Consider the following 26367-nt stretch of genomic DNA (forward strand, 5'->3'; position numbering starts at 1 on the left):
GTTGGCTGAGGAAAAGGCAACACATGAGGGATAAGGCCTTATACCTTATACCTTATGCCACTTACCCACACAAGTCACGTGCTGCCAGAAACGACAAAACACGCGCTGCAAATGTGCCGCACATGGAGTGGAGTCGCAGTTGGAGTCGGTACGGGTACGGGTACGGGTAAGGGGAACTCTCTCGGCTTCGAGATGGCTATAAAAATGCATTTAGCTTTTGGTGTTTGCTCACGCAGAGGCATCAGAGGTGGTTGGGATTTGGTAGTTGAGTGGCCAGGCGGAGACTTGCATTGAATAACTAAACCGAAAATATTGTTTGGTCATTGCAATGGCTGAGAACCTATTTTATTCATGGATATGTAAATCATATGTGGCTGAGTCTCAGTCTGGGGTAAATTTGTTGAGTAATTTAACAGCCGCAGTTGGGCAGCAGAGCGAAATAATCGAATCAAAGGAGCCGGAAATGTTTCCTGCATTCTGCCGTGCAAATTGGGTCAAAGTCAAGTTAATAAAGTGCAGGGGGAATCATGGAATTTGGACAGCCTGCCATGGCATTTGGCAATTATAATTGAAACACTTCCCTGAACTTTCACAGCCAATTATCCTGGGGTCAGACTTGAGCTCCAATTACTTGTTGGCTGTTCTCTGGGTGTCTGTGTGTCTGTCTGTTTGTGGAATTGGAAACAATTAGCAGCAGAGTGTGCAGAAGATTTAGAGCGGAATGTCATAGCCCTAATTGCCCAGCAGCACACACATAGAGGGAAAGGGGTAGGGAGAGAGAGAACGGTGCAGAGGGTTGCTGCAAAATTTAATGCCGGAGACATGCAAAAATTACACATCCTCAATTGCAGGAGCCACAGACATCGTTGTCAGCCTCGCACACACAAAGCCGCCCAAATTCAATAAACAAGTCGCTCGTGCGGGCCAGGAGACACTCATTTGCCTCCTGCCTGCTGCTTGCTGCCTGCTGCCTCCTGCCGGGTGCAACGAAGCGTGCTGGCCTCTCGAGGGCATCTCTTGGAGTTCCAGTTGGAGACAATGTTGGACATGTGCGGGCGAGCGGCGGAAGCAGCTTAGGCGCATAACAAAATCAATTGCAGTTTCACAATCCTGTCCGCAGTTGCTTGTCCTCGCTCCCCCCAAAAAGTAGGCAATATAAATTTGCCCACAGCTGCCATGTGTCTCCACACAAACACACACCCACACACACTAGTGCACACATTAAGCCATTACTCTGCATGGCCATGCCCATGTCCAGTGGCCAGTAAACGACGACAGAACCAGCAACAAACAACATCGATTCTGGCGCGTTTTGGTCAAACCCCTGCCCAGGCTGGGTGTGCTGCAAATTCAATTCAAATCTACACAGTGCCCACACGCGTGGGTTAAGCCATCAATTGCCATTGTACGCCACTCTCTCACTCTCTGTCGTATGCCAGCTTTGCTCTGCTCTCCTATGCTTTCCCCTGGTGCACTGAAGTGTGAGACCAGCGGCAGCTAGCGCCTGCAGACCAGCAGCCCAGCGCTGGTCCTCCACTGCCACGCTCCATTGAACGGCCACATCCACTTTGCCATCGCAACCAAACGCCGAGCCGAACGTATTTTGCCAATTACACATCGACCACCTTTGACAGTCAACAATGGGAGAGCGGAGCAGCGGCAGCGGCAGCAGCGGATCTTAAGGTGCAAAATGGATGGTCGAAAACAATGCAGACTGATTTAATGATGCCACCGCCTGGACAGTTGGTAGGCTGATTTAATGAATGCATTTTGTAGGTTCGACACTCGAAATTGGGCTTGGGGAAATATGTATGTTTGTGGCATCAACAAGTAAGCTGATTTATTACCACAGATCGGCATACATTAGAAATATTGCAATGTTGGAATAGATTTTAGGTATCATAAATATCATGCCATATCCAACACTTTCCACAGCTGTCAGAGGCGCAGCTTGTCCTTTAACCCCTTAAAGTTCGTTGAACTCGTTTCCTCTTTCCTGGCAGCCTAATGCATAATTAAGTGTGCCCGTGTGCGTTTTGTGTATCTTTGAGAGAGGTTCAAGTATGCGTGTAACTGACGCCTGCTGCTGCTGCAGCTGCACCTTGTTGTTGTTGTTGTTACTGCTGCCAGTGCAGCATGCAATTTACTGACACACTTAAATGGGGTCGCCTCACACACACACACACACCCCACTCTGGCCAGTCCCAGTGCCAGTCGCCGTACCAGTCCCTTGCAGCTTTAAGCTGCAATCTCCGCTGCAATTCATTTAAAGGCCGTTAATGCAGGAGTCACGTTCGCCAGCTAACCGCAAGCATCTGCTTTTCACATTTGACATTTTCCTGCTATTCCGTTTGCGATGTCATCGGCAGCTAACTACGTAGCCCAGCGGCGGTAAATGGATGGCTGGCTAGATGGCTGGCTGACTGGATGGCTGACTGGCTGGTGATTCGCGTTCACAAATCGCGCTTGACTTCCGTTCGTTCCGTTGATTTTCACCCATTGCTGGCAGAGTCACAGCTGCGGGGCATACTTGCAGTGCTCGCAGTACGTAAAACACAGTGCCATTACTCGGTGCTTTCGTTGGATTGATTTGTACTGCTGCGGTTACGATTTTCTTCTTCCCATCAATCAGAGGCTGCAACATCATTTGCCTCATTATGCACCACAACAACAACAACAGCAAAACACAAGGCAACGACGAAGACGACGAGGCACAGCATCATCATCGATGGGGGGCAACTCTTTAAAGTGGGTCAAAAGGTGATTTCCCCGCGCCTAAGACACATTTTTTTGTGTTGTGCCGTTTGGCAAATTGCCAACAGCGTCAAGGTTTTGTGGTTTGTGTGACAGAAGCATTTGGTTGTGAAAATGCCAATTCCGAGTTTCCCATCATCGCCATCGCACCATCACACCATCGCACCATCAGCAGGAGCAACAGCAGCAGCAGCAGCTCCGATCCGCTGCAATGTTTTGGCTACCGTAGAAATTTGTGCAACGTACTCCTCCATGGCAGGGCTGGGGAGCAACCAGCAATCGCTGTAAACTTGAACTTGATCTTGAAAAAAACAAAAATATAAAAAAAAAACGCCCGGTTCCATATGCCTGGCCATGCATGTACGCCTATTCTCTGTTCCCCCGATTATATCATATTTTCCTACGCATTTCCACTCCACTTAATAGCAAATTATCTGCAGGGGCACCACTGCCACACAGCAGTGCCAGAGTGAGGCAGTGGCAGTGGCAGTGGGGGCAGTGTCAGTCGCGTGTTTTGTTTTGTTTTGTTTTGTTTTGTCTGTGTGCTGCGAGTACATTTGGATATTTGTTCGTTATGCTAGTCGTACTCGAATCGTTCGTATCTTTTCAGCGCAGCTAAATGCTTCACGTCTGTGCGCTGTTGCATGTCGCCTGATTGTTGTTGCTGTTGTTGCTGCTGCTGTTTTTGGTTCTGCTGTCAGTAGTTTAGTTGTTGTTTCTGTGTTAGCCGAACAAGCGCACAATTAGAGCGCTCAAAGTCGCGTAACACTCGCCAAATGCCGGCAACTTGGCAGCCACATCGAGTGCTGCCAAATGAGCAGCAGTTTAGTCCGGATCTGACTGTGACTATTTTGCACATGCCACATGTTCTACCAGAGGGTAACAAGTGGGCACAATCAAACATAAAATAGCAAACTATTATAAAAAAATATAAATAAATAAAACAAATATAGAAATAAATAATTCGATGTCATACAAATATCTGTTGAAACATCTGCCATGCAGACTGCCATAAACCTCCATCTAGTTCTAGTAATCATTTCTTTAACTAAAATAAACATTTATCAAACATATCCATAAATAAAACTAAATTTTAATATTAAATTTTAAATTAAATTTTAAATATCAAATTGAAAGTTAAATTTCAAATATTAAATTTAAAATTAAATTTTAAATATTAAATTTATAATTAAATTTTAAATAATAAATTGAAAATTAAATTTCAAATATTAAATTTAAAATTAAATTTTAAATATCTTCACTATCTTTCTAGGGTACTCCCAAATTTGCTACGTTCTCAGCCTCAGCTTCCTATTTGGCCTTAGTTTTTTATTTGCATTTACAATTAGGTTTTTGAGCACAAAAGTTTTTTTTTATTTGGCCCGCGTGTCTGTCCCGCGTGCAATGTTAATTTTGCAGCTTTCCATTTCAATGAACGGAATGGAATTGAATGACATTTTGTGGGGGCACCAAACAACAGCAACAACAACAGCAAAGAGCTACAGTAAAAACCCGAACTGTTGACAGCCTGGCCACGATTTGCGTCAGGTTTTCAGTGGAAAAGTCTCACATTGTTTTTTGGTCGCTCGATTGCGCCATTGATTGGCTTTGCACCTGCAGAGGCTGCTTCGGAACTCGGCGAGGGGAGTGCCGCCTTGATCGAGAGGGGAGGCTTGATCGAATCGAGTTCGACGATCGTGCCGAGCTCTTTTCGCTGGCCTGGCCTGGCCAATTTTGTTGTCTAGCCGATCGATCTGCGCTTCAAGCTGCTCACCTGACTAATGCCTCAGCAATAATCGCATAATGCTGGCAATTCCGTTACGAGTATTTTTTCTATATGCCACGCTTCATTAAGCAATTTCCCGCTCGATCAGCACATTTTGTCTTGGCTTGTACTCGTATTACCAGCTCCCTAGCAACTCTTCCCCAGCCCTGACTCTGCCTTTCTCTTGCCTTCTGCCTCTTGCCTTTTGCCTTTTGCCTCTTGCCAGCGTGGCATCAGCAGAGTGGTCGTAATACACGTAATCAGCGTTTTCCAACATTATATCTATGGCAGCACTTTCAGCTGTCTTGCAGTCCGGGGGCAAGTAGACAAGTAGCCCGCTTATCAGCAGTGCCCCTGCCCCCCTTTAAGTACCACCAAATCACGTTGCAAAATGCCAGAGACAAATTTGTTGAACAGGGCCCGGGCCAGAGCAGGCCAGGCCAAGAGAGGGCCAATTCCGTTGCAGCTGTCTTTTGGGGGGTTAAATTGCATTGCCAAATCGTTGAATGGAAGGAGGAGGCGAAGGCAGGAGGCAGTAGCACTTGGTGGCACTTGTCTGGAACTCAATGCTGCAATTTGTCATGCGATGCCGCTTTTCCTACTCGACTCGCAGCAGAGCAGTGTCGAGAGTCCCTTGCAATTGCAATTGGCGTTGGCATTTGGGTAAATTTAATGAGCGGCGCTTGTAAGAATTTGCGACAATTTGACAGCAAATTGCCAGGGTAGCAGCCCAGAGACACAGAGTGTGGCAGCGGCTGTGGCTGTGGCAGAGACAACAGCAGCAGCTGCTGGAGTGTCTGCTTAGCACAATTGTACAGCACATTTGTGTCAACATTCGCCGCTTGCAACATTTGTGATGCGCTTATCAGTCCCAGTCGTAAATGTGGGGCAGCCTGATAAGCAGAACAAAATTATTTCAAATGAGGCAATAAATTGATTCAATTTACACGAATAAATCAACCAAAATGATGTCGACCAAACAACTTAATAATGTATGTACACATACACAGTTCCAATGATAGTGATGCCGATGCCCACCCCGGCCACAAAGTGTTCCAAACATTTAGTCAAGCGACGCAGTGCGGACCACACCCCAGACCATAGCTCCAGGCACAATTCCCCATTCCCTTTGCCAGTTTATGCGCTTGGGCCAGTAAACAGTCGACACAGTCCACAGCAGTCCACAGCAGTCCACAGCAGTCCACAGCAGTCTATGGGCCGACTGACCAGGCCAACCGCAACTGTTACAATTTGCTTAAAGTGCTCTCTGTCTCTCCTCTGCCACTGCCGCTGCCTCTCTTCCTCTCTGCGTGTTACCCCCCCTGATATTGCGGGCTGTGCTGATGGTAGAACCCACCCAAATGAATCGATCAAACTTCTGGGCACCCGTTTCGTGCAACTGCATTCATTTGTGCAACTACTTTAATGTAAACTCGAGGCTGGAATTTCGCCCTCGCTCGCCCACACCGCAGGTCTCTCTCATAAACACAAATCCCATTTGGTTTGTGCCCCCTGTCCTGCTCCAGCTCCAGCTCCCGCCACCCCTTCATACCAAATCATACCAATCCGATACGATTCAGCCATCGAATCGAGACGAATTTTATTCATGGCGCATTTGGTATAAACGGCGTTTACATATTGAAATCTCAAATCCAAAATGTGAAATGTGGAAATCTCTGCAAATGGAAAGTCGCAGCATAAAACACACACACACACACGCACATCTGTGTGTTTATATGCATGTATGTATGTGTGGCATTCCCATGTGTGCCGAAGGGTTTTGGGCTTATAAACTTGTTGTAAAACTCATAAAATGCGCAGAGTAGCGAAGAGAAAGAAAAAAAATAACATAAAAGAAGAAAAATAACGTGTAGTCCGTCCATACAACGAAGCTTAAATGCACTTGTGAGAACCCTTTAGGGAATATCTTGAAATATTTATTACAGAAATATATATGGGGAGCTGCTGCTTTGGATTTTCTTTTGATTTTTTTTGATTTAAATTTAAATTCATTTTAATGTTGTTCAGCTGCTGCACACAGTGTTGCACAACAACTGTAAAATGTGCACACTCAATCGACCTGTTGGCTGATTTATTACAGATTATATGATAGGACCATGCTGCAGAACGATGCGGGGAATTTATTTAAAACTATTATGCAGCATTTTTGTGTGTAAACGATCCAGCTTTCAGCTTATATATTTCTTTATCTGTTGGTTCTTATCACTCCTCGCATATCCAGTAAAAACCCCAGCTGAGAATAGCTCAAACTTTATGTTTTGGCGCCAAGAGACCACGATAATTATAATTATAAATTATAATTATAAGCCACTGCAGGGCCACACATTACCTGATAAAAAATAGAGAGATATAGTTTATGTTTTAAACTACAAAAAAAACCTCTCCTGAAGTGTATACAAAACTGTCGCATTCAAAATAAAAAAAGGCACCCACGGCTGCCAGCAAAAAAAATCTCACTTACATCAACAGAGAAAACGAGTTTTGTGTAAACCCAAAATCAATGTGCGCCACTTCATCCCCCACCACCCGACTCGCCCATAACTCCCCCAAAGGGGAGAGAGAGGGACTGACTGGCCCCGTTTGGGGCACGCCGCTGCATTTCACCCAACATCGGCGACGCAACAGCAAATAATTGAACATTTTTTGGTGACCCAATTTAGGGCGACGCGTATAACAAATTGCTGCATCGGGGGCACGCCCCCTCCCCACTGCCAACGGTCACGCCCCTGATTTTGAAAGAACTGCTGCTGCCTGGCTGCCTGCCTTAGCCCATTTAATTTCCCTCGAAGCCAAGTTTTCTTATTGATTTTGTCGCAACTCTCGAAGCGGAAAGCCAAGTCAAAGCCAAGTCTTTTTTTTTTCTGCGGCCCCGCAACCTCAGCCGTCAGACGACAGACAGACTTGCTGACACGTTTCTCAGTTGAGTTTGCAGCAAGTTTCTTCTGTAAGAGAGTCTGTGTGTGTGTTGCAATGGGGGGGTGGGGGGGGGGCGCCCACTGAACGTACGTGTATGTGCGCGAGCATGGGACATGTCGATGGCGGAGAGCAGCGCACTTGTGGCCAATAACTTTCAAATGGCCAAGTTTGAAAGTTGGTAAGAGCCCGGGTCCATTGAATGTTACCAATCATTGTTACTGGCAGCCAGGCAGCCAGGCAGCCGAGCAGCGTAGCAGAAGCAGCTGCAGATTCAATTAAACTTTGGCTTCACGCTTTCGATCAGTGAAAGTGAGTGGCCACCGAGACCGGGACTGGCACTGGCACTGGCACCGACACCGGCACATCCAGTTCAATCAGCAATTTGTGGCAAAATTGGTTGCAGCTTCCAGTGGCAGTGTCAAGTGCATTGGCAGCCAAAGGCCACTGAACCGCATCCGAAAGTGAGACTTGGGACACTTGGCCCATTGGCTTGGCACTCCCTTGACCATTTCGATTTGACTCCTCACAAAGTTCACTGCCTCCTCGGCTGCCAGCTGCAACTGCAACCGGAGACGTCTCAATGCAAACAGAACAGAGCAGCAACAGCAACAGCAACAGCAGAACCACAATGCATTTATGAATTATAATTCTGCAGTACGCAATTAAAACGAGCAACAACATCCGCCTTAAATTGAAATCGAAACTCTCTGTGCAGGGGGAGCACTGGGGAGGACTGGATACTGGGGACTGGAGACTGGGGCTTGGCAGTGCATAAATCTAGCACAAGCACGAGCGGCCAGAACAATAGAGGAGGCTGCCCCTTGAAAGAGGGTCTGAGGCCGTGGCCGCAGCCGCTGGCTGATGACGGTGACGCTTAGTTGCATGCAACAAGAGGAGAGCAGCAGCAGCAGCAGCAGCACGCTTGGCCAACGCTGCGTGATGAAGTGGCCATGTGTGTACGTACATATCTCCCACTCCCGGTTGGCGAATCTTTGCAGGCCTATGCCATATACCCGCTACATGTGTATATAGAAAATTGGCACAATTTATTCTCTTTCAGCGAAGTTCAGAGAAGCGAAATGGAACGCACAGCCGCCCTGCAGGCCACCCTGGGGCCACACCACACAATACCTACCAAGGCAAAGCCGAAAGACAAAAGACAACCAACAGGAAATGCAGGTTAACGTGATAAGATCAATGGGTTTCTTTTATATTAATTGGCAGTGAATGGAACTGGTAGATTTACAGAGGAAATCTACCCTCTCCAGTAGATCCAATCTGCACAATGGAGACACGCGGAGAAAGTACTCAGGAATGCCCTAACTGCCACTCACTCGTGTACCCAATCCCCTTCATAACGGAAGCGTATCAAATGCTAACTGTAGACGAATGATACTTATACTTGGAGCAACCTGCAGATGGATTTGCAACGTCATCTGATGGCTATTTAGACCAAAACATAATCCGCTTTAAAGGTGCTGGCCCACCTGTCCGCAGCCTATCTACCAGCTGCCATCCACATCTCAATTCCAATGAAATGTCATAACACAGAGGGAGAGACTCGATTGTTGTTCGGTGCCCAGACATTGGAGGGCCCTCCTCGAGGCCAGTGTCTCGAGTGCCATGCCACCTGTATCTGTGTTAATTTCCGCTCAACTGTTAGTTTTATGACTTCTTCGAGACGTTATTCCCACAGTCAGTCAGTGCCCAAGGTGGGGAGGCCTCAACTGTGTTGCCTCGTCACATGGAAAACAAATAGCAACGAAAACGAAACGAAAAACAAAAACCAACTGCAATGAAAGCCGCGGGTCAGTTTTGAATAATTTATAGGAAACCGAATGGAATTGGGCATTGCCATGTCTGTCTCTCCACTTTGTTTTGTTTGCTTTCGAAATGTTAATTTAAAGACTGAAAACGAAACTTTGGTAAAACTGGCACTGGCTGAGAAAGGCGTTCATTGTCCCAAAAGAAAGCTAATTAGATGCTCCCAATCGGTGGCCAGTGCCAGGTCAGTGGGCGAAGTCAAAGTCTTGGCCAGGTCTCCACGAGACAATGTCAAGGGTTCGTCGCTTAATTGTTAACAAGTGAAGCGGCGGGCTCCCTCTCTCATCGACACGCTCCACTGACTGACTGACTTGTCAGGCCAAAACAGCAGGCATAGCAGGGAGCAGGCGAACAGGCGAACAGCAGGTGAACAGGTGTACCCACTGCTGTGGCAGAGGAAACGAATGCAAATTTGCCGGCTGTAATTGTGTGAATAAAAGTCAACATTTGTGGCCAATGCCTTGGCACGCAAGCAGCGCCGCTCTGCTCCGCTCCGCCCTTCCGTGTCTTGGCTGGCTGTTGGCTGTTGGCTGTTGCTTTCATTTGCCGCAAATGAAACGAAAATGAATTCATTTCATAAATCCGCAGAGGGCTCCAGATGAGAGCAAAGAAATTAGCATAGAGCTGCGGAGGGAACTGTGCTAATGTTACAGAGTTGCTTCCTGCTTGGCCCACAGATTTATTCCCCCTGTTGTCAGTTCATTAACTTGGTTGGGCCACATTGTGGACCATTGTGGAGACGTGAAGATGTGTAGACCAAGCCAAAAATGAATTTCACTTTTTTCGTGCACCATTTGAAGTTCAACGAGCACGTCCCCGTGCCCGTTCCCCTTCCTAGCCCTGCTTTTTGCCTTTTGCCAAGAAACCAACTGAATAACAACCGAGTGAGCCATGGCTCTGAAATTGCAAATTACCGCCTCATAACCTGCAGGTCTAAATGCTCATTGAAGGTCCCGTCCGGTCTTGGCCAGCAACGCTCTTTGTGGAGTGGGAATTTAATTAAAATACTTTCACTGCCTGTTTGCCGCAAATGCCAAACTGTCGGCGAGTCATAAATTTATGCCAGTTTTGTTGTACATAATTATGAGAAATCTTTGCAATGCAAATAGCAAGCGACAGTTGGCCAAGAGCTGCAGTCACGACAGGATGTCAGTTGCAAGTCGGTGGATCTCCAACTGCTAAGCACAAAAAAATAGTTAGAAAAGAGATTTGATTTGGGGAATGACGTGGAGTCACTGCAGAAATTTCCCATGAGTGAAAAGGCCACCAACTGTGGCATTAAATGCAGAAAATCTGTCAAGGAGAAATGCATCTTTCTTTGCCTTCTTTTTTGAAGTTAATATCTGAAAATAAATGCCCTTCAGATTTCCTGTACGATATGTTGAGGCAAACTATTATCTAAATAAACCCCCCTGGTCCCCCCCATGAACAATAAAATTTGTAACAGTTTCAATTGAAACTCTTCAACTATTATGCCTCCATGATAGCCCCTTTATGGAGTCCAGTGGAGAGTGCCCGCCACGCAGCCCTGCCACATAATTAAACTTAAAGACTGTGCTGTTATGGCCTTTGTGCTCCCAATGAGCCCCAGCCCCCCGCTCCAATAAACCAAATACGAAACAAACAAAAACAAAAAACGATATAACTAAAGGTTGGAAAAAGTTACAAAACCCACAAAAAAAAAAACAGAGTCAAATCGCTTTTCGCAAGCAAACGTGCTGTCATTAAATTTAATAAGCACTTTTTTAGGCCAAGCTTGGATTTTTTTTTCCAAGCCCCTACTCTGCTGCCGCGCTGCCGCCCGTTCTGCTGAGCCGGAAAAAAAAGACAAGTCAAGCATTTAAAAACGAAATGTTCATACAAAATATGAACAAAACAGAAGAAGAAAATAAAAGAAATAAAAACTACAAATAGCGTAAGAGTCTTGCTCCTTCTGGTTTCTGCTTTCACAGGATTTCTTGGTAAAAAGAGCTGCGCCAGAATGAAGTAAATGAACTTTGAGCGGCCCCTCAGCGTTGTCTAACGGCTCATGGGGCGGGGGGGGTAGCACACTTTTGCTCATTTGTTTGCCAGACTTTGGAGTTATGATATTGTACGCATAACCCCCCCCCGGGTCCCTCTGGCCAGCAAACTAGAGTTTCTGGGCAAATTACACAACGAATAGGAGGAAAACCCCGCAACGTTAATGAAGCAACAAATTGAGTGATTATGGGGGGACCCGAAACGGCATTAAAGCCCTCCAAAAATTGTATACGTACGGAGGAATAGTTGTGATAGTAGAAGGAAAATGCGCTTTAAATAAATTTTTCCCGTTTTGGGCTAAGAGTGTGTCTTGAATCTTGCGTCTCCTCTAATGCCGCATGCTTTTGACGGAAGCGCTCATTACGGACCACATCGAGGAAGGCTTTGTCTTGCGGCTGCACCAATCACCAGCATATCCCCAAGCGCCAGTCTGCAGCCGTCTCCTTTCCATTTGAATTTCCAGGTGCCGTGCCCGGTCCCCTATATTATGAGAATAATAATAACACTAAAGGAAATATGTATAAGAATATCGCGTTTCAGAAACTTTCGCTGGGAACTATTCGCATTCAGTGCACACGGGCAGCAGCTATGTGCGCCCAACTCATCAAATCAAAACCCACTCGTTCGGTGTTCCCCCACCCCCCCCCACTAGTTCTGGCACTGTGAGCCCTGCTGCCCCCATGCAACAACTAAAATTATAAAGCGAGGAGCAACGCCAAAACACATTAAAACTCACAAGTGGAAAGCTGCTTGCTGGCTGGCTTGATACCCCCAAAAGTTAGGGGTATATTATTTTGAGTAAAAGTGGATGTGTGCCAGCCAGGCCAGCCCCCCATAAAGTATATAATTCTTGAAGCATCAATAGCCGGTCGTTATAGCCATGTCTGTCTGTCCGTCCGTCCGTCCGTCCGTCCGTCCGTCCGTCTGTAGCGCCTGGATCTGAGAGACCAAAGAGCTAGGGTAACCAAATTTCGTCAAGACATAAAACACGCTATAGTATTCAAAAGCCGCCTCTTCCGCCCAAAAAAGCTACAAAAAATCGTGGAAGGCAACTACAAAAAAATAATAAAGAAACAGATGTAGAAAATGCGCTTTTCGCAAGGCAAACCTGCTGTCGGATCATAATTATACCGAATGAAGAAATTAATTTTCGGCCAAGCTTGGCTTCTCCTCTCCCCCAACAAACGCACCCATTTTCCTTCTCGCTCGCACATTCTGCCGCGTTCAGTGCGCGAGCAACGGAGGAAAAAATTAATGAACATGTAAAATCTACATGTTAGTGAAAATATACATTGTATATGAGATGTAAATACATATGAGCAAAAAAATTAATATGTAAAAAAAAAAAAATCATAAGCAAAAATGTATATACTGACTGAGTACGGAAATAGTCGCGTGAAGCGACTCCTTTTTTCCTTCTCGTTCCTTCTGGTTTCTGCTTTTCACAGAATTTTCTTGGTAAAAGAGCAGCGCCGCCGCGACGGAGTAAATGAACTCTGAGCGGCCCATCAGCGTTGTCTAACGGCTCATTTGGTGGCTGGAAAGCGTAAGGGGGGAAGGTGGCTTGGTAGCACACTTTTGCTCATTTGTTTGCCAGACTTTGGAGTTATGAAATATTGTACGCATAACGCCTTACACTTCACACATGGCCGGGGTCCGCTCTGGCCAGACAAAACTAAGAGTTTCTTGGGCAAATTACACAACGAATAGGAGGAAAACCCCGCAACGTTAATGAAGCAACAAATTGAGTGATTATGGGGGGGCCCGAAACGGCATTAAAGCCCTCCAAAAATTGTATACGTACGGGGAATAGTTGTGATAGTAGAAGGAAAATGCGCTTTTAAATGTGTTCCCGTTTTGGGCCAAGAGTGTGTCTTGTGTTGTGTCTTGCGTCTCCTGTGAGTGCCGCATGCTTTTGACGGAAGCGCTCATTACGGACCACATCGAGGAAGGCTTTTGTCTTGCGGCTGCACCAATGCACCAGCATATCCCCAAGCGCCAGTCTGGCAGTCTGCCAGTCTGCCATTTCCATTTGAATGCATTGCACAAAGGTGGGTCCCGTGCCCGGTCCCCTGAATATTATGAGAATAATAATAACACTAAAGGAAATATGTATAAGAACATCGCGTTTCAGTCGAAAACTGTGCAGAGCTCGGGAACTTTTTCGCATTCAGTGCACACGGGCGCACGGACGCAGCAGCAATGTGCGCCCAACTCTCAATTGCAACTCCCACTCGGTCGTCTATGTGTGTTCCCCCACCAGCCTGCCCACTTCTGCCACTAGTTCTGGCACTGTGAGTGCTGCTGCTGCTGCTGCAACTTCGGCTCCAACTGGCAACTCAATTATAAAGCGAGGAGCAACGCACAAAACACATTAAAACTGCAAGTGGAAAGCTGCTTGCTGGCTGGCTTGTTTTTTTTTTTTTTGTATATTTTCTTCGTTTTAAGTCTGTTTATTTTGCGTTCTTTCCACTTTTCGCTTTTCTGCAATTTATTGAGTTCTCTCTTTAGCATTGTTTTGTTCTGCACGCTCCACACTCTCCCCAGGGTATGGGGGGGAGGGGCACAGAGGTAATGGCCAACTCTGTGCACAGAAAATTTTTTTCCCATTTTTCTGCATGCAATTGGAAATTATGTCCGGAGCACAAGTGTACGAGGAGTATATGGGAATGGGAATGGGAATGCATAACTCAAAGCGCCAATAAAGAACTGAAATCCTGTTGGTCACTCACTTAACTTGAATTTATGAGAAGTGCACAGGGAGAGACAGAGAGAGAAAGAGAGAGGCGCCCTGGGGCAACTATTTTATTAGAGACTGGCTGAGAAATGCAGCTCACAATAGAAACTATTTTTATATACGAGTATGCCCGATGGCCTGCTGAGAGGTGATTTATCAGCAGGTTGCAGCGGCAGAGTGCCACAGATGCACAGTTGCACAGTTGCTCGGTCATTAGGTGCAGGAAGTCATCAAGAACTAAAGACAAGAACTAACCGCAGTACGGGATCGATGATGATGAGGCACACACCTACCTATAGGGGATAGCGAGCCCCTCCCCTCGATGGCAGATGAAAAGCAATTTCAATTGATCGACGCCCGTCAGCTGTTTGGATGAACGACGCAACATGAGCCAGCAATTTGAGGCACGCACACAGTACGGTCCAGCGCCCAGCCAGCCACCTGCTCTCCAGAGCAAAACCCAACAAAAAAAAGACAGAATAGAGCATAGAGCACAGAGTAAGTGCTGGTATGGCATGCTGGTGGATCGTTGCAAGTTCGCGTGTTGCCGGAAGTGCAATTGTCGCATACAGGGGCACGCCCACCCGAAAAAAAACAACACACACACACACAAATAAAAGAAAAAGAATAAATGAAAACGAACGTGCAACCGCTGCTTCCCCGTTCCCCCTCCCTTCAATTAGAGCGATGCCATGGCAACGACCCAAGCGAGTGGGCGTTGTCGGGTGTGGGCGGGCGTTTGCCTTAATGAATATTGGAAATCAATTCGACAAAAACGAAACGAAACGAAATGAGTTGAGTTGAGTTGAGTTGAAACGCCGCCGCGTAGAGTCAATGCCACTTTATCACTTTGAACGAGGCGCGCGACACTTTTCCCCGGCAAATGGAAATACGAGTTTCGCCTGCTAGATGGGCCCCTGGCATGATGGCACTGGCACGTGTGACTACGCTCGCGATGGCATCATACATATCCCATATCGCATATCGCTTTCCCCAGTGCGACTCCGACATGTGGCACTTAAATGGGCATTTGTTGTGCGGCAGCAGAACCAGAAGAGCAGCAGCTGTCAGTCTTATGTGCGCTGGCAAACGTGTTTCTCCAGAGACACGAGACACGAGATGCATTCTCCTGGCCATGTGCCTGATAATTTAGCAAAAATTTCGAATCTCTCTCTCCCTGTCTCCCTCTCGCTCACTGTTTTTGGTAGCAGCCTCGTACACATGTGCCAGTCTGTGGACTGTGGACTGCCAGCTAAATATTACCACTCAAACTCAAAACTCTGCTGGACTGGAATTTGTGAAAACGCGCTGCGCTGCGCCGCGCTGGCTGCATGGAAAAACTTGAAAAACCGGCAATGCCGAAACGCCAAACGGCAGCCCCATGAAAAGTCACAGCCACACAAATACTGGTAGTACTCGTACTGGTACTGGTAACTCCCTCCAGATACCCCACGTTGGCCAGCGGGCAAGCTGGCAAAGAGACATTAACAATTCACACATTTGCGGCAGCATAATTTCTGGGCCCCAGCGATAGTCAAATCTCGCCCCTGGGGTGATTTTGAAATGCCAGCAATTCAAAAATGCAATTGGCAAAAAAGAAAAAAAAAAAACAGCCACAGAGGATAGCAATGGATGAATGGGGAGCGGGGGGGGGGGCAGCCACATGTCGTGGTCGAAGTTGCAGTTGCAGTTGCAGGAGGCCAGCAGAAAACTATGCGCAATTACGAAACGAAAGCCAAGAGCAATGCAATGGCAACAATGTGGCAGCCATCATAATTTCCATTCAGCATTCAGCCAGCAAAAAAGGCCACAACAAAAAGGAAGGAAAATCAGTAGCAAGCAAAGTAATTGCAAGCAAGGAAAAGGAAGGCCTGAGACAGCAAAGAAAAAAAGAAAAGAACTTTCCTTGGCACCATTCCACAGGCCACAAATTGGAGCTTTCCTTTCCTTTCTTTCGAAAAACTCCAACGGCTACTTCGCAGTCTGTCCAAATTACCTTAAACTTCAGAATTAAACTTCTAAATCTAAAATAAATACGGCGTGGCGGGCCCCCCCCCCGTGTCCCCCCGGGTCCCCCCCCCGGCGGGGGGCGTGGTGGGGGGCCGGCGGCCCCCCCCCCGGGGGGGGGGCCCCCCCCCGCCCCCGCCCCCCGGGCCCCCCCCCCCCCACCCCCGGGTATAAAAATTACGAAACTCTAGCTAAAATCTGTCACAACAATATTTGATAGCTGGAAAAGCAAACAGGGCAACCCTGGCAGTATCTGTTGTCTGTAGCATTCGGCATAGTTCCAGCGAAAAAACGAAAAAAAAAATACACAAAAATAGTTAACTCGAAACAAACAAAATTCCAGTAAGTAGAATTCGAATATCTGTTACCGGCTGTGCCCCAAGTCCATGTCCATGTCCCTTCTCAGTCTAGTAATAAAGTAGCATGTCTGAACAGCAAGCATCCCTACTGCTGAGGCGTCAGCTGACAGAGCTGCATCGCAATCCCGTTGAGGGCTTCTCCGCCGGACTGATCAACGATGCGGACATCTTCAAGTGGGAGGTGGTGATCATTGGCCCACCGGACACACTGTACGAGGGTGGCTGCTTCAAGGCCCACCTCATCTTTCCCAAGGAGTATCCGCTGCGACCGCCGCGCATGAAGTTCGTCACCGAGATCTGGCATCCGAATATCGACAAGTCCGGCGACGTGTGCATCTCCATTCTGCACGAGCCGGGCGACGATAAGTGGGGCTACGAGAAGGCCGAGGAGCGCTGGCTGCCAGTGCACACCGTGGAGACCATTCTCCTGTCGGTCATTTCGATGCTGACCGATCCGAATAGCGAGTCGGCGGCCAATGTCGATGCAGCCAAAGAGTATCGCGAGGATCATGCCGAATTCAGGCGCAAGGTCGCACGCTGCGTGAGACGCAGCCAGGAGGAGGTTTAGACCTGACCTCTGACACAATGCTGGGTGCTGGTGCTGGTGCTGGTGCTGGTACTGGGTGTGGGGCAAACGATATGCAAGCGTTCAACATGCAACAACAACAACAAGAACAAACCAACACACAACAATAAAGTTTAGCGAGTTCATAAAAAGATTCTCTCCCTCCCTCTCTCTCTCTCGGAACATCTCTAGCGAAAGTGGCCCCGCTGCTGTCATAACTCTTAATTGGCAGCTCCTTTAATTAGGCAGTCCCCTTCCCCCTGGGTGCTCTGCACCCCTTGTGACTGAACGGAAATCTCTTTGAGCTTGCGCCAATTCTGTGACGCCTGTCGCCACTAATTAGACTTAATCGCCCTCAACATTGAGGCGTTCGAGAATCTAGCTTGCTTCTTGCTTGATATGCGCCTCCCTCTCTGCCGCTCTCACGCTGCTGACCAGGCCAAGCGATCTTAAGCCAAGCGCTGAGCTTAATAGGCTTAGACCTCTTCCAGTTGCACACTGACACAGTTATGGCCACTTCGGCAGCCACAGCCACAGCCACACTTTGGCTCTAGATATGTGTGGTGAGCGGACGCAGCTGGCCAACTGGGCTGCTTTTTTCTGGTCTTCTCACATGGCACTCACTTCAGAGGAAGACCAACAAAAAAAAAAATACTGAAACAAAAAAAAACATAAAATTGCTGCTGGCCGCCAATGTGACAGGGGCCAGCTACGAGTACGAGTACGAGTATTCCTGACTCTGACTCTGGCTCTTACTCTGCCTTTGGGGCCTGCCTGGGTGCCGTGTTGTGTGTGTTTGTGTGCTCCTGGGCAACGACTTGTGAGCATTTTTGTGGTTAGCTGAACTTGTTTGTGTGTGTCGCTGTAATTGTTGTTTATTAGCAACAAGTTTTGCATTTTGATTTTCAGCTGGACTGTTGGTGTGGCGACTCTGTGGCCAAAAGGGTTGGCTGTCCGTGTCCCTGGCTGCTCCACAACAATGCTCCACTGTGCCGCATTGTTTGAGGTTGAGTCAATGCTATGGGTGTGCCTCCCGAAACCCGATTCAGTGCCTGACTAAAGTATTCAAACGATACCAGAGTATGATTCAGCAGCAAGCAGCTCACAAAACAGCAAAAAAAAAGAAAAAAAAAACGGGCACAAATCGGTGAGCGATTCGGAAAGTGGGTAAATAAGGCCATGCACCTTCTTGGACGGGGGAAGCCAGCTAGCCAGCCAGTCAGCCAGCAAAAAACATGAAAAAATCGGCAATAATCTTGGCGGCAATAAGCCACAGAATCATCATCAGGCAGCAGCAGTCGGCAGCAGAGCCAAAAGCAGAAGCAACATGATCACCAAATGGTAAAAAAACGAAAACGAAACGAAAGAAAACAAAGCCAGAGAAAAGAAAACAGCACAAAACCAGCTTGAGATACTCGTACTGAAGAGGAAGAGGAGGATGAAGAGGAGGAGGAGGAGAAGAGACGACCGGCGGCCAAGAGGAAGAAGAGACTCGGGAGAGCTGTGGCTGGAGATGGAGATGGAGATTCTTCATCGCAGCTACAATATACGAGTAAAAACTCACTCAGCCAGTAGAAATTGAATTGATGCTGGCCCCGCCAGACAGACAGTGAGACATCCAGAGAGACAGGCCAAAAACCGGCTCTGGGGGCTTCAGCCTGGGCCCCAAACGCACAGCAGGGCAGGGCAGGGCAGCGCAGCGCGTAAGCCGTGACTCCGTGGACAGGGGCAGCATTTATAAATAGCTTTCGATATGTGATGGTGGTGATGGTGGTAGAGAGGGAGGGCAAAAGATCTCTTCTATCGGCTAATGGGAAAACCGAGCGAGCGCTGCACTGCCGCGCTGCGGGTCAATCCAAACAGGTAGCTGGCCGCGGCGAGGGCAGGTCAGCTTCATTAGCCAAGCGGCGAGGGTGGAAAAACGCAGCTGAACGAACAAGTGTGTGCCTGATAGCCAGAGAGTCCTATGTATGTTTTTCATATTTCCTGGGAAAACTCTATGACCAGCCAGTCGACCAATTCTTGACTGTGTTGTGTGTACCTACCCGTGGGGGGGGGGACTCAGATGTGAGAGTCGTTTCGTGTCGAAAATCCAATAGACCAAGCGGTGGGCTCCGTTTTCGAGATGTTTTTCGTGCTGCTGTTGATGGTGGTAGTGGTGTGTGTCGCGTCGCGTCGCATACGTGTTAAGTAAATTCCAATATGTGCTCTGGAGCTGCCTTTTTTGTTGTTGTTGTTTGTATCTTACACTGATACACTGGCTCGGCTCAGATACTGGTTTGTGATTTCGTAAAGTTGCTGTAACCGCAACGAGCATGCGAAAGAACGAGACAAATCACTGGGGCGGACACTGGGACAACACACTGGGGACCCGCAGAAACCACCATGAAGCGCAGTGAAATGTCGTCGTCGTCGTCGTCTCTGGGTCTTCTTCTTTGGTTACTCCGATGCCTGCCAATGATGAGTAATCCTGAGATGTGGCACTAGACACTATCTGGAGCTACACTACACTACACAACACTGCTTTGTACTTGCTTTTGTTTAGCAATCTTTAGCTCTTTAGCCGGATGGATGATTTTGTTAGCCATTAAACACGCGAGGGAACAACAAAAATGATCGAAAATCTACCTGACGCGCGCCATAAAACTAAAGGCAAACACACACGGTGGGACACGGCGGGGAATGAATCGTAGCCGTATTGTAGTCGTAGTTGTTAGTGGTTGTTGTTTGTTGTTGGGTTCGGTGGTATTTTTATAGCGCGATTCTGCCGTCTACGCGCCCGCGTTCGTTCGTTTCGTTTTGTCCGAGGGGAGAGAGAGAGAGAGGTAGCTCCGCACACGTCCGCCTCGGTTCACGTTTCCAAGTAAAATAAACCCAAAACCCAACTAGTACCACTACCGAGCGTTGAAAACAAGTATTTGTTTGAACCACTGCACAGTGTGCACAAAGATATGTGTGTGTGAATGAAACTGAATGCAATCCGAAATTCCCCTAGTGCCTTGGTAGCATTTCAATATGATCTGTCATATATTTACAGTTTGCATGCTAGACTTGACTTAAGCTAGGCTGGAAAAGACCAGCTATATAACCCTTTTGCGAAAATCAGGCAGTGTGAGAGAGAGCCTGGCTTTGGCTTTCGTGCAGCATATAATTAATATTTTATATTTAATTAATGTGTTTTATTGGTTTGCAGTCTAGATATTCAGTGAAGTTAAAGCTAAAGTTGCATAAAAACATTGAATACTTTCCCTCTGGCGACGTGCTGTTTTCTGTGTTCTAAATGTGCATTATTCTAATATTTTATTCTGACTTTTATTCAAAAATCGATATGCAAAGATCTTTCGTAGCCAACCTATCGACATAAACATCGGCTTTTGAACCACGGTTGCTGCTGTAACAAGTCGAAACGAGATAAATGCACACAGACAGTCGAATGCATACAAATGCACTTTCGGCTTGCATGGTTGCCGGCATGGTATAATTATAACAGGTATAACCTCTCTGGCTCTTGGTTTCTCAGGGGTTTGTGGGTTGAGTGTTGAGGGTGTGTTTGCGGGTGTGTTTATCGTAAGCACTTCAAAGTGCAGCATGTCTCGATTTGGTGCCTGAGGGAGAGGCATCCTATGTGTTGTTGGTACCTTCTATAGTTTTACCTTGGTTGCCGGCACAAAATGAACTTTGGCAACATGCCCCACTGCTTGGCAGCATGTTGCCAGCAGCCCGCCGCCCCCAGTTATTTGTTGCTGGAGTTTGTTGTTGCCGGCTTTTTGGCTGGCTGTGCCGGCTGCTGTCTCCCCGTCTCACACCCCAACAAAATTACAGGGTAGTTTTACTGTGTTTATACCCCTCAAATGCTGGTCGGCCGCCAAGGGGTATATATGGGGTGGGTGAGAGTGTGGGATGATTGTTTTTCGTGAATATATATATTTCATATACTTTAATCTTGCAGCAGCAAAGAAAATTCCATTATCTTATCTCCCGCTGTGCCTTCCTTTGAACTAAAAAAAAATATCTAAGAAATTCTTCAGATCTCCTTAGAGTATAGTTATGGTCGAGCCTTGGATATATAGTTTATCAAAGTTGTTATCCAAGCAATGCTCCGTCCGTTCTGTATTTACTTTGAACGAGCACAATGCTCCTATTTGTATATCCCCGGACTTGCCTCTGCAACGCCTGCCTGGCGCTAAATATTTGATGAAGCTGCATGGGACAGACACACGGACAGACACACCGACAGCAGCGAGATACAGATACAAATAAGCACTCAGCTAAACAGAGATACAGATGGAGAGATGCTGCACAGACAAGCTGTCTGCTGTGCCACGCCAACTTGCCAGCTTTTCCGCTTTTCATTTGCCAAATGCAAAATTCCAAATTCAAAATGGATGTTCATCTTCTGTTCCGACAAAGAGACATGTTTTGTTCAGAAATTTCATGAGAAGGAATGGGAAAGGAACGGAACGGAAGGATACAGCATACGTTATGATTGTCTTTTACCTCGCTTATCATTTGCCTTTGCCTCATTTGCACTTGAGAATCTATTTCGTGTTCATTTATTTGCACACTGACCTTTCCATAGTATTCCATGTCGCTTCAGTCCACTGTTGTTGACTCGACAGCTGGCGGCATCGCCGGCGTTTATCTTATCCAAAGAGACGACATCGTTGTCGCCGCATGATGATAGCCCTGACAACGCCTAGCCTCGCCACGGCCTCCTCCTCGCATGTTGTTGTTGTTGTTGTTGTGTGGCACATGTCTTTGCATTTCCATTTCCATTTGCATTCTCAACAATTGTCAATTGCGGAGGACGCACTGCAGCAGCAACGCCAGCCATCCCGCCAGCCAGGGACATTTGCATATGTAAGAGTGTGATGAGAGTACGTAACATTTGTCTGCAATCCGACAAGCTCACTTTGATGCCGTCAAAACCGCCTCCACCCGCCTCCAAGTCCCTGATGTCACTGCAACTCCAACAAGAGCGAAAAGCTAGGCTTTGGGGACCCGACGCTTCTGCTACCCTTTCAGCTGGATAGTTTCCATGATGTGTGTCCCCATATTAGCTGTCACAGTGACTGTTCTTGGTGTAGCCAATTTGAGAACAGAGTTAAAGGAAAATGGTAGCCTGAACACAATCCCTCCAATACCCTCTGCAAGGGTATGTACATATGTATATAACAACTAAATAAAAACCTTGGCAAAGTTTATGTGCAGACATATGTATGTACGTCTGTGCTTTTGTTTGCCTTAATGGTTGGGTATACGGTATACAATTTGCATAAAACTCAGTTTTTCCTCTCCAAAAACAAACCGAATTTATTTTAAAAGCAACTTTATTTCTGCCAGACAGCAGACCTCAGAAACGAGAGCCGGAGCTGGAGCCGGAGACCGAGACCGAGACCAGGCCTCTGGTCACCTGCTTTGGGGCTTACCAACCCACCATGCAGGGCACTCCTCTGGCAGTGTCATCGCCTCCTTAAAAGTCATTAAAAATTTGGAATCCAGCCTGTCCGGATGGTGCACACAGCGGATGCAGCCTCTTGCATATTCATGGGCAATGTAGAGCCAGGCACCAAGAGAGAGGACAGTGCTCATCACCTCTTCATGCCACTGGCAACAGTGATTCCCGTGGGACAGATGACCCCGCCTGCACTCCACAGATGAACTTTAAATACATTTTAAGCATTAAATGGGGAACGTGGGTAAACAGGATGCACTGCAGCAGGCAGCAGGAAGTGCCAGGAGGTGTGAACCAGAGAGAGGTTTTTCCCCACTTGACTCTGCTCAGGTTCTGCTATGTTTATTTTAGGCTCTTGGCGAATGTTTACTGTACGTCGGGATGGGACACATTTTTTGGTTGTTGTAGATTTACATGTCAATTTTTTGTATTTTGCTGTTTTTAGATACAATAATACACCACATTTACGTACATATATCCACACTAGATTGAAATTTGAATATTGAACCATGCCGCGGAACGTGCTGATGGTCTGCGTGGGTGCGTAGGACTTATCCCAGAAAGAGTCCATTAATTAATATGCAAATGCCATGCACACGCAGGAAACATTTGCCGCTCCCCCATCGCTGAGGCTGTGATGCGTGACGTGATTGCCAGGGCGGGGCTGCAGAAGGATTGGCACGTAGAGAGCGCCGCGATAGAGGGATGGCACCACGGCTCCAGGCCGGACGAGCGTGCGCTGAGGGTTCTGGCCAAACACAACATCGAGTGCACCAGTGTGGCGCGTCAGCTGCAGCCCAAGGATTTCGTTAGATTTGACTATATCTTGGCCATGGATCGGAGCAATATGGCATCCCTGAAACACCTGGCACCGAAATATTCCAGGGCCAAGCTGCTGCTTCTTGGGGATTTCGGCCTCAAACCGGACGAGCGCAGCATTGAGGATCCATACTACGTGAGGCTCGGCATAGATATTTTTCGATTTTCATAAGTGATTTAATTATAACGATTTCCAGCTTATGGGCACGGCTCCATTTGAGAAGATATACAAACAGTGTACCCTCGCATGTGAGCATTTCCTGAAACAAGCCCAATTAAATCAAATAATGTGAGACCAACGCCAATAGAATTCAATTTTGGCGCACATTTTCAGCTACAAAAGCTAGTGGTTCAAATGAACCTGGAATGACCGAAACGGCTGAACTTGGAATCGGAACAAAATTACGATATTTTTTAGTTCGTGTTTAAACCCTATTTTCTAAAAATAAATCCAATAGAACGGAGTCCTCAAAGTTAACCAGTCTTGTAGAAAATCGATTAATCAATTGGATAAAATTATGTGTTCAGTGATGAGGGTCTTAGATAGCTTGAAATATTTGGCCAAATATGAAAATCTAGGAATGTGATTTCCGATAGTTGACTGAGAACGATTAACCCATTGTCCACCAATGGTTATTTAAAACCCTGACAAATATGATGAAACTTGAAGAATTTTAGCGCAAATCAGTTAAAAGATATCGTACTCATTTCTCTTTTTATTTAAAAAGATCAAGCATAATTTACAAATATTTTTTTCCGTGGTTGAGTTGTTCACCTGTTTAAACAGAGGGGGTTAAGTGGGTTAAGTTCGTATTTCGATAAATCCGCTGTGACAAAACAAATCAAATGAAATATTTATTTTTCAATATTTTAAGATAATTTTCAAAATGACCGCCAACCTCCATTTAGCGTACCAAAATATCGATATTATGGACTTGAGAAATTGTTTGTAATTTCAGGCTCCAATTAATGCAGAAACGACTCAGTCTCTGTTTTCAAGATATTAACGAAATTTTGGCAACTCACGGGTTCCAATAAAAGCTATCAGGACCGGGCTAAATGTATATATAATAAACAAAAAATATGCATTTATAGGTAAAAAAACATCTTAATCTAAGAAAAATACAATATTAATGTCTTAAAGCAGCTTGGAACAACAAATTTAACAGAAATTAAAGGAAATAGGGTATACAAAAGCCCATACGCATAAAAGAAACTTGGTTGACCAGCAACACTGATGTCACATTTAGTCAACATTTTCGTCTGATGCTTTGCAATAAATGCAATAACAGGAGTTTTATAAACTAGCTAATCTTGTAGAAAATGGATGTATCTATCGGATAAAATTATTTGCTTAGGGCTGAGTGGGTTAACTAACTAGTAATATTAAACTGAATATCAAAATTATGGAATACGATTTCAATCAATAAAATTGAACGTTAGCCCATTGTCGACCAGAGGGGTATTTAATATTTCCGACAAAATGTATATAACTTTAACATCGATTTTACGCATTACAGGTGAAAAGATGTCGGTGGTCATTTTTGTTTTTTAAGTAAAAAGAGGAGGATGGGTCTAAATTGGATCTAAAACAAAAATTAAATTGATTTCCACGGTTTGATAAAGATTTGGTTCATTTCATAACAAAATTAAAAGCTGTTAGGGGGTAAGTCTCGTTTGATCGCCGCCCTGTTTTCTGCCTGGTTACATGGAGATAAACTAAACTTACTAGGCCTTACGCGGGGCAAACGCATCCAACTTCTTTGCGTTGGCAGAAGACGCAGTCTGTTTTTGCTTACTTAGGTATGAATAGCCTCTGTACATGGTGGCCACAAGTTGGTAGTGTCTGATTCATGTGCGTCTCTTCGGTAAATGATACTGATTGATTTTGGCTCGTTTTTGGAATTTGCTGCCTATCAGCCGCAACTATCACCACTAATAACAACAAAAAATTGTAGATCGCAAAATCAAAGTTTTGGCGCTCGCCAAAAATGTATGATTGTGCAAAAAGTTGAAAATATACATAAAGCCATTAAATAAAATACTTGAAACTGATTGGAATTATTATCATATGAAATTTTTCTGACCCCCCGATGCCATTAAGACATTGCTGGAGAAAAACTTCGGTGGTTTTCATAATTTGAAGAAGAACTCCCACAAACGCAACAATGAAATGTCCGAAAATAATATTTAAATATGAGAATCAATTCTTTTTCATGTCCATATTCCTGAAGATGTCGGTGGTCATTTCTGTTGATTTTCAATAAATTTGTGTATCTTGTCATCAAACACCCAAACAAAAAGTATTATGTCCACGGTCTAATACCGTGTAAACGCCTTTTAACTGCTTAAGGGGGTCTAATGCCGATATCGATAGCCGCCGGCGCCCTGGCTATGGAGAGGCAATTTAAAAACAAAACAAGAAAATACCATCAAATTTCGCGGCAGCGATTATATACCAAAAAAAAAAAAATGGTGCAGAAAATTTTAATGATTTGTTTGGGTAAATAAATTCTATAAAATTTTATATATAATATAACATCTTTGATGTAATGGGCCACCCCTTGAATTTGAAGGAAACATCTGCCGCTCCCCAATTGCGGAGGTGGTGATGGTCGAAACTCTGGAAAAGGCGAACAAGAAGAATGTTGTAGTGGACAGTGCGGCTATTGGGTCGTGGCATGTGGGAAATCGTGCCGATCCACGGGCCATCAGCACGCTGGCCCAGCACGACCTCAAGTGCACCCACATTGTGCGCCAGATAAAGAAGCAGGACTTTACCGAATTCGACTTCATTTTCGGCATGGACGAGGACAACATGAGCGAGCTGCGGCGGCTGGCGCCCAAGGGTTCCAAGGCGGAGCTACTCATGCTGGGTGACTTCGGCCTGGAGGCCAAGAATCGCATCATCGAGGATCCCTACTATGTAAGTTGCCATCAAATATTTGCATATAACCCTTGAAATGTCCCCTTTGACCTTGCAGGAGCGTGGTGCGGCTGGCTTTGAGACCGCTTATCAGCAGTGTGTTGTGGCCTGCGCCGCCTTCATGAAAGAGCGCCTCGTTTAAATCGGTTTTGTGATATACTCATAGTTCAAGTAATAAATGTCTAGTACAAAGCGCT

The 26367-nt window shown here is 46.2% G+C and overlaps 3 protein-coding genes across 5 annotated transcripts; all 3 read left to right on the forward strand.

Moving 5' to 3' along the window:
* The first annotated feature begins 16278 nt into the window (after window positions 1-16278).
* Window positions 16279-17122, forward strand: LOC111064841 (ubiquitin-conjugating enzyme E2 G1). Its single transcript, XM_022352655.2, has 2 exons — window positions 16279-16388; window positions 16453-17122. The coding sequence occupies exon 2, from the start codon at window positions 16470-16472 to the stop codon at window positions 16971-16973; it is 504 nt and encodes a 167-aa protein (XP_022208347.1). The 5' UTR covers window positions 16279-16388; window positions 16453-16469; the 3' UTR covers window positions 16974-17122.
* Window positions 17123-22834: 5712 nt separating this feature from the next.
* On the forward strand, window positions 22835-23690 carry LOC111077743 (low molecular weight phosphotyrosine protein phosphatase 2). Of its 3 annotated transcripts, XM_022372245.2 has the most exons (4): window positions 22835-22965; window positions 23028-23380; window positions 23442-23493; window positions 23553-23690. In XM_022372245.2, coding segments are annotated over exons 1-4 (438 nt in total). In that variant the 5' UTR covers window positions 22835-22934; the 3' UTR covers window positions 23555-23690. The 3 variants fall into 3 exon arrangements, with proteins under 3 accessions (XP_022227937.2, XP_022227860.2, XP_022228021.2); XM_022372168.2 differs by having other exon boundaries at window positions 22836-22965; window positions 23442-23690; XM_022372329.2 differs by having other exon boundaries at window positions 22871-22961; window positions 23442-23690.
* A 2000-nt stretch (window positions 23691-25690) lies between these two features.
* LOC111082576 (low molecular weight phosphotyrosine protein phosphatase 1) lies at window positions 25691-26363 on the forward strand. Its single transcript, XM_022378800.2, has 3 exons — window positions 25691-25747; window positions 25821-26170; window positions 26229-26363. The coding sequence occupies exons 1-3, from the start codon at window positions 25717-25719 to the stop codon at window positions 26310-26312; spliced, it is 465 nt and encodes a 154-aa protein (XP_022234492.1). The 5' UTR covers window positions 25691-25716; the 3' UTR covers window positions 26313-26363.
* The last annotated feature ends 4 nt before the right edge of the window (window positions 26364-26367 follow it).

Source organism: Drosophila obscura, unplaced genomic scaffold, assembly GCF_018151105.1.
Source record: "Drosophila obscura isolate BZ-5 IFL unplaced genomic scaffold, ASM1815110v1 contig_150, whole genome shotgun sequence".
NCBI classification, from domain to species: Eukaryota; Metazoa; Arthropoda; class Insecta; order Diptera; family Drosophilidae; genus Drosophila; species Drosophila obscura.

Coding starts and splice junctions, on each gene's coding strand:
- LOC111064841 (XM_022352655.2), top strand. CDS start 16,470: ATGTCTGAACAGCAAGCATCCCTACTGCTGAGGCGTCAGCTGACAGAG.
- LOC111077743 (XM_022372168.2), top strand. CDS start 22,935: ATGCCGCGGAACGTGCTGATGGTCTGCGTGG. Junction 22,966..23,027: donor CGTGCTGATGGTCTGCGTGG/GTGCGTAGGACT, acceptor ATGCACACGCAG/GAAACATTTGCCGCTCCCCC. Junction 23,381..23,441: donor GCATTGAGGATCCATACTAC/GTGAGGCTCGGC, acceptor AACGATTTCCAG/CTTATGGGCACGGCTCCATT.
- LOC111082576 (XM_022378800.2), top strand. CDS start 25,717: ATGGTGCAGAAAATTTTAATGATTTGTTTGG. Junction 25,748..25,820: donor AATTTTAATGATTTGTTTGG/GTAAATAAATTC, acceptor TTGAATTTGAAG/GAAACATCTGCCGCTCCCCA. Junction 26,171..26,228: donor TCATCGAGGATCCCTACTAT/GTAAGTTGCCAT, acceptor TTGACCTTGCAG/GAGCGTGGTGCGGCTGGCTT.